The sequence below is a fragment of the Centroberyx gerrardi genome, chromosome 9 (genome assembly GCF_048128805.1).
Source record: "Centroberyx gerrardi isolate f3 chromosome 9, fCenGer3.hap1.cur.20231027, whole genome shotgun sequence".
NCBI classification, from domain to species: Eukaryota; Metazoa; Chordata; class Actinopteri; order Beryciformes; family Berycidae; genus Centroberyx; species Centroberyx gerrardi.
The window spans coordinates 8,929,896-8,949,581 of record NC_136005.1 but is presented as its reverse complement, the minus strand read 5'-3'; the positions used below and the strand labels follow the sequence as shown (position 1 = coordinate 8,949,581).

The following is a 19,686-nucleotide window of genomic DNA, read 5'->3' as shown; positions in this document are numbered from 1 at the left end:
AAACCCAGGCGGATGAAGCAGAGGCTCCAACGCAAGGCAAAGATGAGACAAAAACAGAGGAGTGCACCGAAGATGAGACAAAAACAGAGGAGCGTACAGAAGACGAGACAAAAACAGAGCAGGGTCCCGAAGACGAGACAAAAACAGAGGAGCGTACAGAAGACGAGACAAAAACAGAGCAGGGTCCCGAAGACGAGACAAAAACAGAGGAGGGTCCCGAAGATGAGACACAAACAGAGGAACGTCCCGAAGATGAGACAAAAACAGAGGAGTGTCCCCAAGACGAGACAAAAACAGAGGAGGGTCCCGAAGATGAGACACAAACGGTGCGTACTGAAGACGAGACAAAAACAGAGAAGGGTCCTGAAGATGAGACACAAACAGAGGAGCATCCCGAAGATGAGACAAAAACAGAGGAGCGTACTGAAGATGAGATAAAAACAGAGGAGCATACTGAAGACGAGACAAAAACAGAGGAGCATACTGAAGAGGAGACAAAAACAGAGGAGTCTCCCGAAGACGAGACAAAAACAGAGGAGGGTCCCGAAGATGAGACACAAACGGCGCGTACTGAAGATGAGACAAAAACAGAGAAGGGTCCTGAAGATGAGACAAAAACAGAGGAGCATACTGAAGACGAGACAAAAGCAGAGGAGCATGCCGAAGATGAGACAAAAGCAGAAGAGGGTACCAAAGACAAGACAAAAACAGAGGAGCATACTGAAGACGAGACAAAAGCAGAGGAGCATGCCGAAGATGAGACAAAAACAGAGGAGCGTACCGAAGATGAGACAAAAACAGAAGAGGGTACCGAAGACAAGACAAAAACAGAGGAGCATACTGAAGACGAGACAAAAGCAGAGGAGCATGCCGAAGATGAGATAAAAACAGAGGAGCGTACCGAAGATGAGACAAAAACAGAAGAGGGTACCGAAGACAAGACAAAAACAGAGGAGCATACTGAAGACGAGACAAAAGCAGAGGAGCATGCCGAAGATGAGGCAAAAACAGAGGAGCGTACCGAAGATGAGACAAAAACAGAAGAGGGTACCGAAGACAAGACAAAAACAGAGGAGCATACCGAAGACGAGACAAAAACAGAAGAGGTTACCGAAGACAAGACAAAAACAGAGGAGCATACCGAAGACGAGACAAAAACAGAAGAGGTTACCGAAGACAAGACAAAAACAGAGGAGCATACCGAAGATGAGACAAAAACAGAAGAGCATACTGAAGAAAAGAGTACAGAGGTACAGACAGCAGCTGTGGAACTCAATAAAGTGGAGGCCGAAGAAGGTGCTGAAGGCCATGAAGAGAAAAGTGAAGATGGCAAGGATGATCAAACTCCTAATATTGATAAGGTAGAAAGTGAGTCTAAGACAGAGGATGCCAATGTGGATAACCAACAAGAATCCTATCAAGGAGACTCAGAGCCAGCGACATCTGGTGTGGAGGTCGAAGAGGAATCTAAATCAGATGACCTTAACACAGATAAAAATGACACAGAGACTGAGGAAACAAAACAACATCCTGACAAAGATGCTGAGCCAAAGAACAGCAAAGAATCTGTCCCTGAAAATGAAGACAGAGATTCAGATAAAAGTATAAAGAATGTCCAGAATAATGTCAAAGAGGTAATAGATGAAGATAAAGAGGAATCCATCGCACCTCATGACTCAACGACTGACAAACTCTCAAACAGAGATGAAAATGCTGCTGGTGTCGACCTTTCTGCTGTGGATGGAGAAAATGGAGCAGACACAGAGGAGGCAAGCAAGCCCTCAGAGGAAGGAGCAAGCGTGTTGCTCAAACCTCAAGCAGAATCATCACAGCTTACACACAATGATGCTGATCACGCAGAAGAGAGCAATGAATTAGGTAAAGAAGCTAATGTTCTTGAGGAGACTACTGAAACTGAGAAACACACTGTAACTCCAGAGGCCTTAGGAAGTGAAGACAACACAGATTTAGTCACAAACTGGGTATCCGTGCATCAAGCATCAAAGTTCTTTGAGAAATTTGTTGAACCTTTAGATGACTTGAAGGGGTTGGATAACACAAGAGCAACAGAATCTACAAATGGGACAGAGCTACCAAGACCAGTGAGTCCAATTAAAATGTTGAAGATGTCTGAGGGTGAAGCTGCTGATGGCATCAATGTTGAAAATGCAGAAAAAGAGCCCATACCAAAAGATGGAAATGAGTCTGAGGACAATACCAAAGTGGAAACCATACAATCAGACCTCAGGAGCAATTACTCTAAAGATGACGATCCTTGTGAAAGTGAACTCACCAAAGATACTCAGCAAATGAAGGAGGAGACTGAAGGCACAGTCTTACCCATTACAGAGACTGAACAAAATGTCGAAGAGTCCACAGCCCAGACAGTGAAGGAAGACGCAAACTCAGAAGAGCACAAAGAAACCAGCGGATCTCTTGAAGAAGACAAGCTTCAAGATGCACCAACAGAGAGGAACACTGAGCAAACTGATATTTCCAAAACTGAGATAGAAAGCATTGCAGGTACGCATCATTCAGGTGACAGTGTCAAACCTGAGAGTGTCATTGAGAACCCAAAAGAGGAGAAAGCAACTGAGGATGATCCAGAGTTGAATGAAACACAAACAACAGTTGAAGAGATACAAGATCTCCCATCCTTGTCCAAAACTGAAGAGCATCAGGAGCGTTCAGAGAGTCCAGAGAGGATCTCCAAATTGGCTCCTGCTGACATGAGAGCAGGTGAACTTGAAGATACCAAAGAAACAACGGAAAAGAGAGAAGAGGAAAGCACAGAAGTCACAGAAGTAACTGATCATACAACTTCTAAGTCAGAAGATGGTAGCCAAGGGGATTCCCAAAGTGGACAGATCCAACCCAAACCATCAGACGGCAGCATCAGTGGAGACAAACAAGATGTACAGTTGATCGAAGACATCAAACATACTCTCAGTAAAGACCGGTTGAGCACTTTCTCAGTGGACGAGACGTTGTTTGGTCGCAGTTCATATCCTTTGCGGACTACTACAGGGACAGAGAGTGGCCATTAACCCAACACACCTCAGAATGGCACTGAGGTACAGTAAGTGAAACCTTTTGTTTTGATTTTTTGATTTTAAATGGACTAATATGTGAAAAAGTTATTACATTAACAAAGTTATTAATAAATTATGAAACACTCTTGTGTTCTCTTTTGCAGAGCACTTACAACAATCAGATGGTTACATGAAGACCTGGAAGTATATTATCAGTGATCACAAAATGTGATTTTATATATTGGTCAAATCATAGATGTTAATATGCTGATCATTTGAAGTGAAATCAAGATGACTTTAGGTTCAACAGAAGCCCTGTAGTGACTTGCGATGTCTGTGTTTACAATAAAAACTTAAATAGTCTTTATCCTTCAATTACCAACAAAAGAAGCTGCATAATGAGTTTTGATTGTTGCATAGAACGTTTACAATAGCCCATCTCTTCCTATTGTTGGTAACAAACAATGAGGCATAGTTTCTGCAAGGTATCAAGTACAGCTGCTATCACCAATCACCTGTAAACAGATACTCTTCCACTCACGCTGCACAAATGATTGAATAATTCATAGTTGGTAGACTCCCATAGCTTAGTCTGCACCAAAGCACCCTAGCACACTTTTTACATTCCCAGTGACTGGCCCGCTGGGCGAAAGCACAATGCTACTTTTGCTTCAGAGATATGTGATTGCATCTGTTTTGCACAGGAGGAAGCAATACTGTATGTGTGTTGAGGTGATCTGACCGTTTTAGTCAGTGCTTTGACATAATAGCTTACTCATTATTTTTAGATAATGTAGGCAGTCACATATGCATCAATACAACTTTGAGGAGGGGAACAATATGGCTAACTAAGGAAGGGACATGAATAATTTAGTCTTCATCTATAGGCTAATAGATGTCTAATTAACTCAGTAAACAAGTGGTGAAATTGTGATATGTCCAATGTAGGCACTGATTTGTGTCATAATTGCTGCTAACACTACCTCTTACTCAAAAACTGTAGTTAACATTTTGTTCTGCCTTTTCATCTGACTTTTATGGTTAGTGTGGTTTTGCGAAGATTCACCTTTACATTTCATATCTGTCAAAGTCAGTGACTGAATGCTTGTGTGATGTGGCCATTCAAAAAATAAAAATAAGATGGACAGTCTGAAATCACTTTCCTGTGTACTGTGAGTGTCAGGATTATTGCATACAGTTTTTGGGGTTGTCAAAGCTTGTATTTCAGTTTTATGCAAAAAGTATACACAACAACTAAATGACCATGTCACAAATATTTACAAGATCTAGAAGTGTCAACAAAATCCAAATTCAAATTAACATATTTGATTGTACATAAAAAATGTAACTAATGTAACACAGGACTAGAGATACTGGGAAGGTGTGCTGTAAATTCACGAACAACTCATCCACTTACATTATTTACAATGCCCTCATCCAAATACTGACAGTGAAAGATCCAGTCAAAAAAGTAATTCCCAGCAAAAGTTGTCCAAGGCACTCTGTCTAATTGCAAAAATTAAAATGCAAATTTAAAACATTGTTGATGATGAATATTCTAATCTTTTATGATTCATATTTTAATAAAGACATTTTAATTTTTGCAATCAGAGTGCCTTGGATAGCTTTTTTTGCTGGCAATTGCTGTTTTTGACTGGATCTTACAGTATACAAAGCCTTCCCATGAACTGTCTTGTTCTGACTCAGCTATTACCTAGATCCAAAGAGCACCTGCCAATTCAATTTTCCTGTCCCTTCTAAATAACAAAATGGACATTATATCTTATTGTGCCGTGACACAAATATGTGCATTGTAACTACTGTTTTACCCAAAGTGAACACTCAAAGATGAGCTCCGAACAGTGTTAGTTACTGTCCTCAAAGCTGCCACTGCTGCTGAAGGAAGAGCGGAAGCGCATGGTGCTCATGGGATCAGACACATATCCTGAAAAACAGACAAGGCAAAGATAAGAGTGACATTCCAACTCACAACAAAAACACAACTAATCACTGATGACCAGTCAAATCAGCTGCTGTGCATAGTGTAACTCTATAGAGGGTGGGGTCAATTCATGTTCAATTCAATCATTTAATAATAATACCAATAATACTCCTACTACTACTACCTAAATTACTACTATTATTAATGACCTAAAAGCAGAGTTTACTAAGTGCTTTGCGAAAAGGGATAAAAACAAGAAAAGTAAAAAATATAACATTAGATAAAAATTGGGAAACATTCAAAAGAAAAAGTGGTTAAAAGATAAAATAACACAAGAAACAATTCAATATTAGTGGACAAAGTCAATAACATTGCATGAAAGCAAGTCTATAAAAGTGTGTTTTAAAACACGATTTAGAAGATGATACTGACTTTGCTTGCCTACGGTCCTCAGACAGGAGGCTCCACAGTCTACAGGCCTCATCGCCTTCTAGTCTGGATTTTCAGTTTTAGAATTTCAGAGAAAATCCACTTCCTGAATTGATTAATTTGAATATGGATTGATCCCAACCACAATTATGAAGTGTTAAAATACATCTTTGCTTTCAAACACCATGACTGTTACTATATCAGTGCTCATGCATTTTGCACACAAACCGTTGCGGTCAATCGGGGGAAACTGCATGTTCCTTCTTAGTTCCTCCAGTGAAAGGCCTCCGGAGGCGCGCCGCCGCTCACTGAAAATGAATAACAATATCATCTGTCATAAGGAATAAAGTCAACCGTTATTCATGAATCCACTGTACAGAACAAGATGGACACACTATGATCGTCCAACCTAATTAAAGACAGATGAAGTGCAGCTACCCAGCAAACATTTGCTCAACCTGCGTCAAGGCCAACAAAGCCAACAGACATCGAGCCACAACCTGACATTATTTCTACCTTTGCCGATATGACAACATATAATCTGAACGATTTAACAACCATATAAAGTTGGAAAAGATTATTTAAAGCCATGTTAGAGATTTCAAGTCCAACTTTATGTAGGCCAAGCACCTTGGCCAGTAGAAGTGTGGGCGCCTAGTAAAAAAAAAAAGTAATTTGGGGCAAACTACAAGGTAACATAGCTAGATGTGAAATTTAGCTTAATTTCATTTTCTTTAATAAGTGTGTGGGGGTTTGGGGGGGGGGTTGCTTAAAAGTACATTTCCTATAGATTCAAATAATGTCTTTTATAAGCCGTTGAAACGTCTCGGGTTGAAGGACCGACGTCATATAAACTTTCATATCAGCCCCCCAGTAGACGTATCAACCTTCATGACCCATGTGGACTGGACCTCCGATCGACGTCGAAATGTTTGCTGGGTAGATACAAGCAGGGAGAATCCCAGATCTACTGTCCTGCAGAGATGAAGCTAGTGTGAACTGTGTAGGACTGCCGAGCCAGCTGCTCTCACTTTCTCTGCTACAAAATTGATGACACTTTTGATGGAGTGCCAGAGAATTACTGACAACTAGACACTACCACAGCATGACAACCCCGCCCCCCGTTACTGTGTTCATAGTGACTGTTACCAGGCTCCGTCTCTCTAGTTCCTTCTTACTGGTTGCATGCTCTCACACACACACACACACACACACTAACACACACACAAAATACAGAGGCTCACAGCCAGGCCACTAATGGAGGCCTTTGTCCTTAGTCAGAATGCCATGCATGTTTTATTGCATTTGCTCTCCTTTGTTTCCTGGTCCTGTATCCGAGCAACTCCATTCCTCACTATTGCAGTAAAGTATCTCAACTGTTCTACATGTTACTGGTCAAACAAAGGTGCAGAGGGAGTCTGCTATCGTTTCTACAAAGTCCTTATAAATTAGAACAAGCCCAGACATGACGTTTTTGGAATTCCTTAGCAGGGGACCTTGAGCCAAAAGGCCTTCGGAGTCCTCATGGCTTGATAAGGTCAAAGGAAACAACTTTGAACTCCCTGGTTGAAACTTTTTGAGGCGCACTGGTTCAAACAGCACTGGCTACGTTTACGTGCATGTTCTCAACCCAGTTACTCAAGTAACTGGATATTCACTATGATATGCTATATAAAATTGCAACAATTGGCCAAACAGGGGTGCTACTTTTGCTTACTTGTCTGTAAATCACACACAATATCTTGGATGCTGCTGATCGCATTTTCACGAAACGTAGGGGAATGATGCGTCTCTGTTTCGGTATTTTTTTTAATTGCACTGATTGGCCTAAGGGGGCGCCACAGCGTTTGTTTAATTGTACATCAAGCAAGAAACATGAGATAACATATTTTCTACTTATTGCCTCACTACAACTACGCATCATTCTTGCGGGGCGATATTTATAGATTTTACTGTTTACTCATGGCAACAGGAAGACTCAACCGCAGGGTATCGAAGGTTCATGTAAACAGCTTAATCAAACTTAAGACCTTAATCGGAATATGGCCAACAGCCGGGTTGCTCTGTGCACGTAAACGTAGCCATTGTTGCGTAGCCAGTTGTCCTCGACCTCTCGACCTTCATCTGTCTCAGCAGATGCTTGAGTGCTCCTACCTCTGAGTCCAGACGGCGTAGGCGCGAGCGTTGAGAGCGTACTCCAGCTCGAAGCGGGAGCGCAGGGCGGCCACATGGCTCCGGCCGGGGCCCCCGCGCCCAACCAGACAGTCAGAGGAGGAGGAGGGAGACAGAGAGCCGCTGCTGTTACTGGAGGCTGGAGACATCAGCTGTGAAGGGAACACACACACACACACACACACATACATCAGCACCCAAACAGAAATGCCCATTCATAAATGTGAGTTGAATTATCACGGTAGACCTGTATATTATGCTTATTAAAATGTTTCAGAAGTTGACATGGGAGCAGCTATGCATTATAGCATTAATAATAACATATAATTTGGTATATTTATTTATTCCCAATAAAGTAATCTCTATACCTCAACATTGCACAGGCATTCCTCCAGGTTGGAGACCACTTCAGAGAACTCAGGCCTGTCCTGAATCGGAAAAAGCAGACTATACTTATCTCTACTTCAAGGCCAATCCAGGTATCACCCTACAACACAGACATACACACACACACACACACACTCACACACACACTCACACCTGTGTTCTCCCCAACATTGTCTTGTATGTTGTGTTCATTTTAGTCCACCCACGCATGAAGCAAAGGTGAACTCTGCTTCAAAAGCGGCCCTCAGATCTCTTCCCTCACTGTAAAAGAACAAACACTGCCACCCTAGAGCTGTTCAATTATACATCACATCCGCAGACGGTGGCCAAGGCCCGTCTGCATACTGCTTTGAATAAATAAAACCCATGCAGGGAACACAAGAAAAGATGATGAAGATGAAAACAAAATAAAACAATAAATCTTCTTCAAGCGCTCTCATTTTTAATTTATAAACCGAGACTTTCCCCTGTCATCATATACATTCAATTTTCGACAGTATTCAGTTCGTCACAGAAAAATCACATAATTGCATTTTGGTTTTTTTGTTTCGTTTTGGTGTTTTGGCTTGAACTGAAAGTTTATTTCGTCATTTATGTGCCGAGTGAGTTTCATGAGCTTTAGGCCCTCGAAGCCTATTAAAAACAACATTGTGCAATTTTAAATTACATGGGTGTCACTGAGAAAATAAGCATTCATTTCTGCATTCATGACAAACTTAGTTTTTACAGTTTAGTTTTCATCTGACAGCAGTTATCATAATATTTGCTTACACTGCAGCATTCATTCTCAGTCTCAAGGGCTTTAACCATTAAAGTGCTCTGTTCAAAGCCTGTAAACATGATGCAGCTCGCTCTACTTTCAGACCCTGTGGGAAATGGTGAACTGTACAGGTGAGGGATCATGCGAGGTGAGTGTGCATGTACTGAAACATCCTGACGGCCAGCTATAATGGGACTCTTTTTAAAAACACTGCGTCTTGACACTTGACACAGTTTCTGGGGCACTGGGGCACTGGGACGAGGCGATCGCCAAGGGAGGCAGATCCATGCTATCTACGGAGGCGGTTGGCTGGCAACCTGGCAAACAGCAAGGCCAGCTGCACCAAGGAGGGGGAAATGTGCCAACATGCTTGGTTGTGTAATAATGTTCTTAATGAGGCCAAATAAACATGCCAAGCCCATTATGAACATCACAGCGCAGCACCAAGGGACGACCATGCGGTTGGTGTGCGCTCCTAGATGTGAACAGCCACGCAATAATGTAGCATCTGGGGATCCGCCTGTCCCATTCATTAGTGCTGCACACGCTTACAGGAGCAGCTGACTCAGCATCCGCTCACTTGGCTCCCAGTGCCTCAGTATGTCTAAAGAGCTAATGACAAGGAATGATGTTAGTGGTGGGATCATTTTACAGTTGTGCAACTAAAATGGAGAAAACAACTGAAACGTTGATGCCTGATAAAGGTTCTTGACCGAAACGTTGCCTCTTATTAAATGTATTTTTTGATGTGTCAGTGCAGACAGTCTTTTCTCTATTTTTGAGGACTGTGGTTCTTCTCCTACGCACCTGTCACTAAGACTCCCTCTCAGTTGGGCAAAAGCTTTCCTTATTCACACAGTTGTGAAACGAAAAGGCTGTATATACACTGTGTATAGTATAGCACATATTGGGCATACACTCATGTGCAATATACTGTATAAGCTTCATGTGTACAGTAATTTAAGAACAACCTATTATTGGAGTGATGATGAGTGATGACCAGGGCTCAGGTTTACCTCTGGACAGGCGTTCCAGCCTCTCATCAGCATAGAGGAGATGGGTTTGGGGATGGAGTAGCCGACAGGAGGCCGGATGTGATGGTAGGCCATGTCTGCTGCTGCAGCCGCTGGGGAGAGGGGAGCATGACCTTTGATGTCCATTTGAACTTCTGTTCAGTCTCATAACTGGAACAATACGCATTTTTGAAGGCCGATTTTGATGCCGATATTTTTGTATTGAAGCTGCCGATAGCCCATATTTTGTACCAATATTCAATATCTTTTAATTTTTTCATTTTTGTCCCACAAAATGACAAGCAATTCAGTGTTTCCCCACATAATTTTATTCTTGGCAGGGTGGAAACCACACCTGTTCAGTAGTAGAGGAAACTCTGGGATACATGAGGCTTTTAAATGAATGAATTTACAAAAAGCATTAATGAACAATGAAATTAATAAAGAAAATATGTAAAGAAAATCAAATTTCATTGAGGTTTTAGAGACTGTTTTTCTGTAGCTGTGGTCAGGGAGGAACCTCCATGATATCAGCAGCGGACAACACGAGTGGCTGATGTCCGCTATAAAGGCCAATATCAGCCCGATATATCTGCAAATCAATATATCAGTCGAACTCTACTCAGCCCCAAAATTATCCCCACCCTGCAAATCTACCAAAAATTCACTGTAATCACCCTATATAGAAAATTGTGCACACAGTCATGTATACATATTTTCATTATGATTTAAGTCTTTGACTGATGTGAAGAGAAATTACCAGGTTTCAGGTGAGCGAAGGGGATTTCTCCAGTAAGCAGCTCCCACAGACAGAGGGCATAGCTGAACATGTCCGCCTTCACTGTGTAGCGTGTGCACTGGGTGAATACCTCCGGAGCCATCCAACGCAGGTTCTACACACACACACACACACACACACACACACACACACACACACACACACACACGCATGCATGCACATATATGCACATACACAGGCATTCAGGCACTCAATTTCATTCAAATCTTTATTGCCTTGTAAAGAGTTTTAGTTGGCAGACAAGGTTTAAAAAAACATAACAAATCATATTGAAGACATCATGACAGGCCATCACACACACACACACACACACACACACACACACACACAAAGCCCAATTACTGGCATAAACACTGTGCCCCAGCAAGGACAACTGGTTCCTCAGAACAGGCTGTGCCCATGGGATGTAACACACTTAACACCAAACTGCAGGCCAAGCACTCTGGGTTCTGATGAGTCAGCACTTTGAGACACAATCTGCATGAGGGCAGTTTTTTTTTCTCTGGAGGGTAACTGATGGCAGGTGCCTTAGCAGGAGCTCTGGCTTCAGCTCCCACAAAAACATACGCTTTTATCTAGAGTGCCTTACAAATCCATGAGTGCATTGGTTTTTGGTATGGGTGGCACGACAGGGAGACGGACGCATCCTCAAATGATTTTACTTTCAATGCTTGATGTGTTAAAAGTCATCAAATTAATTAAAATCAAAAAGAGAGGAAACAGGACTGACCCCTGGCTGCTTGGTCATGTTGTCCTCATCCATAGACTGTAGAAATCTAGATTCTGCAGGGAAGGAAAGGGACGAGCAAGAGTCAAACAATTTATATTGATTTACATTTTAATCATTTAGCTCACGCTCTTATCCAGAGTGACTTAAAATGAACTGGACAGCTGAATAAACTTAAATTCCTAGATTGCCAGCAATACAAGCAACCGCCAGAGCCACAGCTGCCAGTCAATAGATGTACCAAATATTCTTGTTCATATTGCACAATTAACTTTTTCCTTCCTTTCTTTTTTTGAGCATGAGCACGACTTCAATTACCCCTGTATGGCAAAGAAGAGACGGTAATGAGTGCCTTTGCCTTACCTCCGAAATCAGCCACCACAGCATGTCCGTCCTCATAAAGCAGAATATTGTGACTGGAAGGAACACATGTATTATTTGCAATGATAACAGTTATTTCAGATTGCCAATATCATCCAGCCACACATGCTATTACTGCGACAGCTACCTGTTGAGGTCCCTGTGGATGATGGGCTGGGTGAGGTTGTGCAGGTACTCCATGCCCTTGGCCACGTCGATGGCAATGATGAGCTTGGACTGCAGGTCGATGAGCCTGTCCATTGACACATCATTAAAGTAGCAGCCACTTAGTGCCGGATCAATGGTCCCTGCCAATCACGCACAGCACTTTACACAGATCAATAGGACAGTCCATGAAGACGGCACCTGGGCGCAGAGTTAGTGGAACACTTCATCTGGATCAATGATGAGCCCGGCTGAGGGGAGAGATTGGAGTGGGGACGCTACCAGGGAGGATAATGAGATCTGAAACGTGTGTCGCCATGTTGTGTAAACATAAACACCGACCTATAAGACACTGAGAAACTCCTTAAGGCCGACTGCTCACGCTCAGTTCCACATCTACGCAGCAAGTCTGAGCTCTTTGAAATCTCAACATCAGGATTTAGTAGCTAACTAGGTGTGAGTGTGACATCTTATGAACTCTCCACTTTCAGCTCAGTGTTGACGCACCTCACTGCTGAGCTGCTACCAGGCCCTCACTTCCACCAAAATAACAGGGAGAAACACACCAGGCAGGTACATGCACACATTTCCCACAGGTAGCTTTCCATCCAAAGTGTGGATTTTTAAACAATGAGTGAACCAAATTTTGTTAGCCTGCCATGATGTGAATCATGTCGACTCTTACATATTTGTCTCTCTCCACAGTCTGTAAAATGGTAAGAATTAACTATGCTAACAGGCATAAAGAGAGAATAGCAGCATCACTAGGAAGTACTGTACCTGGGTGGCTTGGGTGTATCTATGGACACTAGATGAACACTCCTTTTCTAAGGTAATAAATACAGGCTCTGGTGTGTGTAGTGTGGTGTACACTTCCTCACCTCTTCTGCTCGTGCAGCAGGGAGAACAGAGAGCCTCCAGAGACGTACTGAGTGACGATGGCGAACTGGCTGGGGTCGTCCAGACAAGCCCCCATAAACTGGATGACACAGGGGTGGTTCAGCCGACAGAGGATGGAAACCTCTCTGCAGAACATATCCACGTCTGACTTGGAGCAGTAGGTGTTCGCTCGATAGCTGGAGAGGAGAGCGGACATTGAGGGACTCATCAGTTTTGTCCTCTTGACTGAGAATTAGGGATGCAAAATGGCATCTGTTGGCTGTGTTAAAGCACCGGTTACCGTTTTATGGCGACAATTTTGTTCCGGCACTTCCCTCTGTAGACCTTTCCAAAGGAGCCTGAGAGTGAAGCAGATTTGATGTTCGATACTCATATAGGGAAGCACATTAGTTGAGAGAAAAACAGAGAAGATATGGATGTAGTTACCTGATCCGATAATTTCACTGAACTCAAGCTCAGAAAGCTGCAGGTGGAATTGAGATGGGAGGCTCGCCCTCAGCAGAAGAACATCTGCTTTCTCTGAAAAGAGAGGATTAAGTTTCTAGAAGAGTTTTTCAATCAGTGACAACAAATAAAATTTCCATTATGTCAGAGACAACAGTGTTAATTTCATGAATGAGATGTACAAGATAGCCTACTGTATGCCTACAAGCGGTGGCATGCACAGACTCTCAATGAGGCAGTGGTGAAATATTGCAGAAGGGCAGTCTTTCTGTCTCTTTTCACTGTGAGCTGTCTAATAAAGCAGAAATGCCAAAAAAATAATCTTTAAAAGGGCACTTCCCCAGAAATGCTAGGGGGCCCGAGGGCATGGTGCTGCCTGGAAAGAAGTTTTTGAAATTTTAAAAACAAAAACAAGATAGGAAATAATAGGGAAATGTTTCTATACAAGATACACGCAAGCACTGAATCAGTATTGTTATTTCTGGATTATGTCACTTGGTTTATACAGAAAAGCCAGCATTGGTATTCAGCGATTGAAATTTAAGAGCACAAGAACACATTTTGACAATCACTTCTTCTAAAAATATAGCCAATATTCAGACCAAAACTAATCATGCAGTTAATGATGCGAAAATTAGACGAGGGAAACAGATCTAGGCCAAGGATTAAAATTGTGTTTCCAGGCCCTAATAGTTGCTTCTCATGCAGTTTGGCATCTCTCACAATTTTGGCAGATTTTTCATCCGAAAGAGCTCCATCTGCTCAGTGGATAAGAGACAAAATCAAATGTCTTATGATTTTAGGATGAAAATATTCTTGCGGCCTGAAATGCTCACTGCTGACCAATGTAAGCTGTTGAAGAGAGGTAATGCATGTGTGCCAGGGTTGAATAGCCTACATATAATGGAAATACTGCGGTGTGTATGCTTCCAGCTCCTCAGGTGATCAGTGTTGCCCTGTTAGAAACTCTATCCCCCCCTGCACCCCCCTGCACCCTGTGCCTACAAGGTAGCAGATGCTTGTTCAGTTTCAGTAACTGCTATAGTGGCCCCTTTAGGCCAATCAGCATACTTTTTATGACCGGCTCTCAATGGTAAGATGCACCATTCACCCAAGTTTCATCAAATTCAGACCAGTAGTCACTAAGATACACAGAAGGAGACAGATCCATAGTTCTCCCCAGCCCCAGTTTCACTGTGGAGGACAGCAGGGAACTGTGTTATCAACAGTAGCTAAGTCCCTTCCCTTGGTAACAGAAATAGTGTGTGTTGTCACGCCAGCTGACAGTGATGTGAAGTGCAGGAAATCTGCCTCACGCTTCACTCCACGTCACTACCTTTAGTCATGCTTTTGATCTTGCCCAGGGGAGACGGCACAGAAACGTAGGACCCATCTGAAAGAAATCCAACACATACAGACAGATTAATGAAAGGACTTGGGTGCTTTTTATTCCAGATATGAGGGTGACTCACCCCCTCCTGGCTGGGAGTACTCATTGCAGGGGGAGTCATCGGGACGTTTGTAGTGTTTCAGCAAGGTGACGATGGCATCATGACCTGAGATAGAAAACACAAGGACAGAGCAGTCATGAGGGTTTTCATAAGATCTTCCCTGATAGGTGAGTGTGTTGGTTCGTCGTGTGAACAGACCTTTCTCATAAGCCCACATCAGGCAGGTCTGCTCCTCCTTCTCCCCGCTGGACCTGCTGGGGTCGCAGGCGACAAGGTTCATGTCGGCCCCGCTGTCCAGCAGGAACTGCACCAGGCGGATGTGGCCATGGAAACAGGCACTGTGCAGGGCTAAACACAGTTGTTAGGGTCAAAGGTCACAGATGGTGCGGGCTTTCGAAAAAAACACAACTGAATGATAAATTATCTTATTTTAAGATAAAAAAAATTTTTTTACATTTTTATTTTTTATTTTTTTATGTGTTCGGTTTTTATCTACAGTGTTTGCTCCATGTTGTTTTTACCTTTGTGTTTACCTGACTGCATAACCAATTTCACTTGGGACAATAAAGATACTGAACTTGGAGCTTGATCCAGTACAAAGCTATTTGTGCAAGTGAACAGATGAGTTATTATTATATTATATAGCCTTTGAAGGATAGAAAGATGTACCTGTGTGTCCATCTCTGCCCTGATGGTTGACACTCATAGCGTTCTGGCTCAACAAGAACTGAACCATCTCCAGGTTTTTACCATAGGTGCAGGCACTGTGAGACACAGATATACACTCATATTACCTCAGAGATACAGAAATTACAGTTTAAAAAGTGAGTGAAACCCGGTGAAAATTATTTTAAAATTGGCCAGACCAATGACAATGTAAATTGTGTCTGTGTGTGTTTTAGTTTTGCATACTATAAATAAAGGTAAAGAGTGTGATAGACCATACCTGTGAAATGCTGTTTCACTGAATATATTCTCCTTTGACAGACTATCTGTGCCAGAAAGCTGAACAATCTCCTTCACCACCTCAAATTTGCCGTTATAGCAGGCCCTGAAGAAACACAGTGTTCAGTATACTGTGTCAACTTAACATCATCTACCAAACATCACAGAAGGGTACTGACGCTGTGAAACACTTACAAGTGTAGCGGCGTGTCCCCATAGATGTTGACAGAGTGAGGCTGTGCGTGAAAGTTGCCCTGCAGAAGGAAACGCACAATCTGCTGGTGACCAAAGCGGGCGCAGAAGTGGAGAGGCACATGGTCCTCGTTGTCCTGGGCATTTACTGCAGAGAGGAGTAGACAAGTCAGTTAAATTATCAATCCTGCAATCACCTCCAGCTACAGACAGTCATTTATGAGCACAGCTTAAAGGTTAATAAGTGCAATTGGCTTTCCTGTGCCTTGGGAGAAAATAATCAGCAGGGTTAGACAGTGGATCTATAGCAGTGCATAGTGTAGATAATTAATGCATTTAGCTCTGCCTTCTGCCTGGAGCGCACATCAAAGGACAAGCCAAGCCAAATGCTGTTTAAAACCACAGGTAAGCACAGTATATGTGAACTTACTTACTTTACTCTGTATCCTGTTACTCATCAGTGACTCAAGTTAATGTTAATTGAATGTCTAAAATGCACTCTTGGCTCAAAGTCTCACCGTCACTCTTGCTCCCTTCTCCCATCAGCAGCTTGACGATGCCCAGGAAGCCCTTGGCTGCAGCCAGGTGCAGCGGCCGGTCGCCCACCTCGCCGCTCACATTCACATCCGCCCCGAACTTCAGCAGCAGCTTCGTCACCTGGGAGGCGGAGAGATGGAGGCCAGATGAATAATGGGCAGATCAGGTCAGGATAAGAAGAAACATACTCATATGAGTTCCAGGAAAGGTAAGAGAATTGTCAGTTTCTGAACTCATCTGAACCTCAACCAAAGTAGTTGATTGATTGATTTCATTGTTATTAGGTGACAATACGTAGGTGCAGGCGATTACATGTTCATGGCCATAGAAAGCAGCAATATGCAGTGGGGTGAAGAACACAGCATCCTGGACGTTGACATAAGCTCCATGCTGTAGGAGTATATCCACCGCCTGGGGAAAAAAAGACAAATCTTCAGTGTACAAAAGCAAGAAAAGGTTCATAGATGTTGATAATTGTCTTCACATGCAAAGAAAATAGAAATAAAGCCCAGGTTCAGCTCTCACCTCGTGGTGCCCAGCCACCGTGGCGATGTGCAGGGCGGTGAGCGCACCGTAACCCACCTGCTGGATGTCTGACCCCCCGTGGAGAAGAGCAGTCACCAGCTCAGCACTGTCCTGTGGCAGAGAAACAAAGCAGATTCACTTCCACAGGCCTTGAACCCTGGTCCTTAGGATGAAACTGTATAAGGATTACAGAGTACAATGCTCACTGTCTTCCTCCACTAGTCTTTGCAGCCACCTTATCAAGGTTAGCCATGATTATACTGCCATTACCATATCCTTACCAAATCAGTGCAAATAAAGCAGCTCAGAAAAAAAGCAATCTTTCCAAGAAATGCATTGAGTACAAAATGTAGTTCACCATCCTACTGGCTTTGTGTGCAACTTGCACTCCACCATGTGGTAAAAGCTAGAAAGCTCTTCACCAGATGACAAATCTCACAAACAACACAGATCAATATTGTGCAAAGGGAAAGCAGTTTTGAAAATCTTTGAAATCTCTGTCTTATTGCTGTATTCTCTTCACCTTATAAGCAGCCAGGTGGAGAGCAGTGAATCCGTTCTTGCTCAGTCTGGATGGACGCAGGCCTTTCAGCATCAGGGTGCGAATATGAACCTTGTTCCCTGGTCACAAACATATAATATAATGTACTGGGGCAGTATTTGACTTAACAACATATCCTGCTTCAAGTGAACATAGCATGGAAGCAGACAGTATGGTATAGGAACTGAAATGTAGAGTAGAAAGCAAGCTGTCCAGATAGCTGAAATTGCAGGGAAAGTGATTGGTAAGCCACAAAAACGACTCAGTGAGATCTTTACACAGCATGATATTCACATTTTGAGCTGCTGTCATTCAGCAGAAGGTTCAGGTTCCCAGATAAGTGTAATTTGCACAATTTCAATTGGACTCTGTAACATGATTCTCTTGTGGCTGCCTTTTCATAAACACTACTGTATATTGCATGTACTGTATTAACTTTTTAAATCAACTTTATACTTTGAATTTACTTTTCTTTAGTACTTTTTTTTACTTACTAACTGCATTTTTACTTGTATGTGGTTGAAACCAAAGGTGAACTTCGACTGTGGCGAACAATAAAGTCAGTCCAATGTAATCCTTTCTTCCACTGTAATGTTTTGGTGAGGTTATTAATAGACGGCTGGTAGCTGTGCATACCTCCGCAGACACAGCAGAGATGCAGCAGGGACAGCCCACTCTCTGTTCGGTAGCTCAAGTTCACCTTCTGAAAAGCCTCATCAGAGCTGAACCACAGAAAATCAACATCATCTGCTTGCGACAATCAAAAGCCATCTGGCACAGGAAAGCGAGCAAACTGAGCAGAATACAAGCTCTTTGTTCTATTAAATCTATTTGATACAATGACTCACACAGCATAAAAGGTTAGAGATTGAATTCCACTTATAGAAACACAGAAAATGCTTCTGCTGTTACCTGAAAGCATGTTTGAGCTCCAGGAGTTCATCGTCTTTGATCCGCAGGTCGTCCTCCAACTTCTCGATGATGACGGAGTACGACTCGCACACCTTCTTCTTCCACTCATCTTCACAGCCCCATCATCATGCATAATAACATTTACATTATTGCTGATATGCAGAATTATAATATTCACATTATTCATACCATATCATTGTAAATACATGGAGAAAAATTGAGGATTTACAGAAATGTAAATGTAAATGAGTCCCAAATTATATATATTGCATTGTACCTGAACATTCCTATCTGACATTATTAGTCACTACAGTATTTTCAACAGAACAATGACAGAACGATGGCAGCAAAATGTAATTCCCATCCTCCCAGGCTTTCCCTCTTCAACGCAAACCTTGTTGACAGTCCTCTAAGTCTGAAAACAACACTCTCACCCAATCACAAAGACACCAAGCTATTACCTGTACATGTCTGAGTCGGTCTTGATTTGTAATTTCCCATTGAGAAGGTCCTGTTGGTTTGATATGTGTTGTAAAGTAAAGCTTCAAAACTTTCTCTAGAGTAAAGCGGTAATACAATCTCTCACTCTGACACAATTGCATAGGGCCAGATAAAGGGGGGGATCATGGCTGTGGGCTAAAAATAAACATCTTTGAGTGGAATGCCTCACAACTATGACAACTGATCTCCATTTGAATGCAAGCACGCCTGTGTGTATTGTGTGTGTGTGTGTGTGTGTGTGTGTGTGTGTGTGTGTGTGTAGGAGTAGAGCCACTGATCTTTATAAAAAAACAAAAGCAGGTGATCATTGCCCTGCACTGTCCTATAGCCTGCCAAAGCAATCAGTCTGTTTTCACTCTTGACGCAGCAAAGTCCATTCGACAGACTGAAAATGAAGCAACTGTGCAATACTTTGACAATTTCCAAGCCAAGACGTCTTGTTAATCTAATCACGGACTACTTCAATAGACAATAAAAGTAAGATAACATGAAAGTCCCCTTTGCATCACCTCACATTCCCAAAGCGCTGAGTCACTGTTATAAGATGATGGAGCTCTCCATGTAGAGGATGTTTCACATTCCAGAAAGCTGGAGCCACAGATCCACCATGGACTGAACTGGTTCCTCTGGGTCTGATGCTGTGGTTTCAGGGGTTTACCCTCTTGGCCTGAGCAAAAGATTGCTGAAAGCATAGCACCACCTTACAGGGCTTTTTCTTTATGGAACACACTTCGAAACATTCCTGAGAAGGAAGAATTTAAAAGATGAGTAAAAATCACTTAGTCTGCACCTCCTCCTATTCAGTCAGCTATCCTAACTCTTCATCTGTTGCATTTTGAAATTTGTGAACTGGGCTGTTAGTTTTTAGTTTAGTTTAGTTTGTATTCAATGTAATGTGATTTCAATGAATTGTTCTCTCACAGTTTGAAATACACTGTATGTCATATTATTA

At 42.5% G+C, this 19,686-nt stretch overlaps 1 protein-coding gene across 1 annotated transcript; it reads right to left on the bottom strand.

Annotated features, from left to right (window-relative positions):
* Positions 1-4,816: 4,816 nt before the first annotated feature.
* On the bottom strand, positions 4,817-18,734 carry tnni3k (TNNI3 interacting kinase). Its single transcript, XM_078285591.1, has 25 exons — positions 18,695-18,734; positions 18,234-18,342; positions 17,958-18,043; positions 17,304-17,401; positions 16,781-16,891; positions 16,568-16,666; positions 16,237-16,375; positions 15,722-15,866; positions 15,528-15,632; positions 15,251-15,345; positions 14,780-14,929; positions 14,603-14,686; positions 14,467-14,523; positions 13,113-13,205; positions 12,967-13,024; positions 12,668-12,862; positions 11,770-11,874; positions 11,625-11,677; positions 11,265-11,317; positions 10,496-10,628; positions 9,739-9,848; positions 7,944-8,003; positions 7,558-7,727; positions 5,632-5,711; positions 4,817-4,977 (listed from the first exon to the last, which is right to left on the bottom strand). Exons 1-25 carry the CDS (start codon positions 18,732-18,734, stop codon positions 4,898-4,900), a joined length of 2,508 nt encoding a protein of 835 aa, XP_078141717.1. The 3' UTR covers positions 4,817-4,897.
* Between the last annotated feature and the right edge of the window lie 952 nt (positions 18,735-19,686).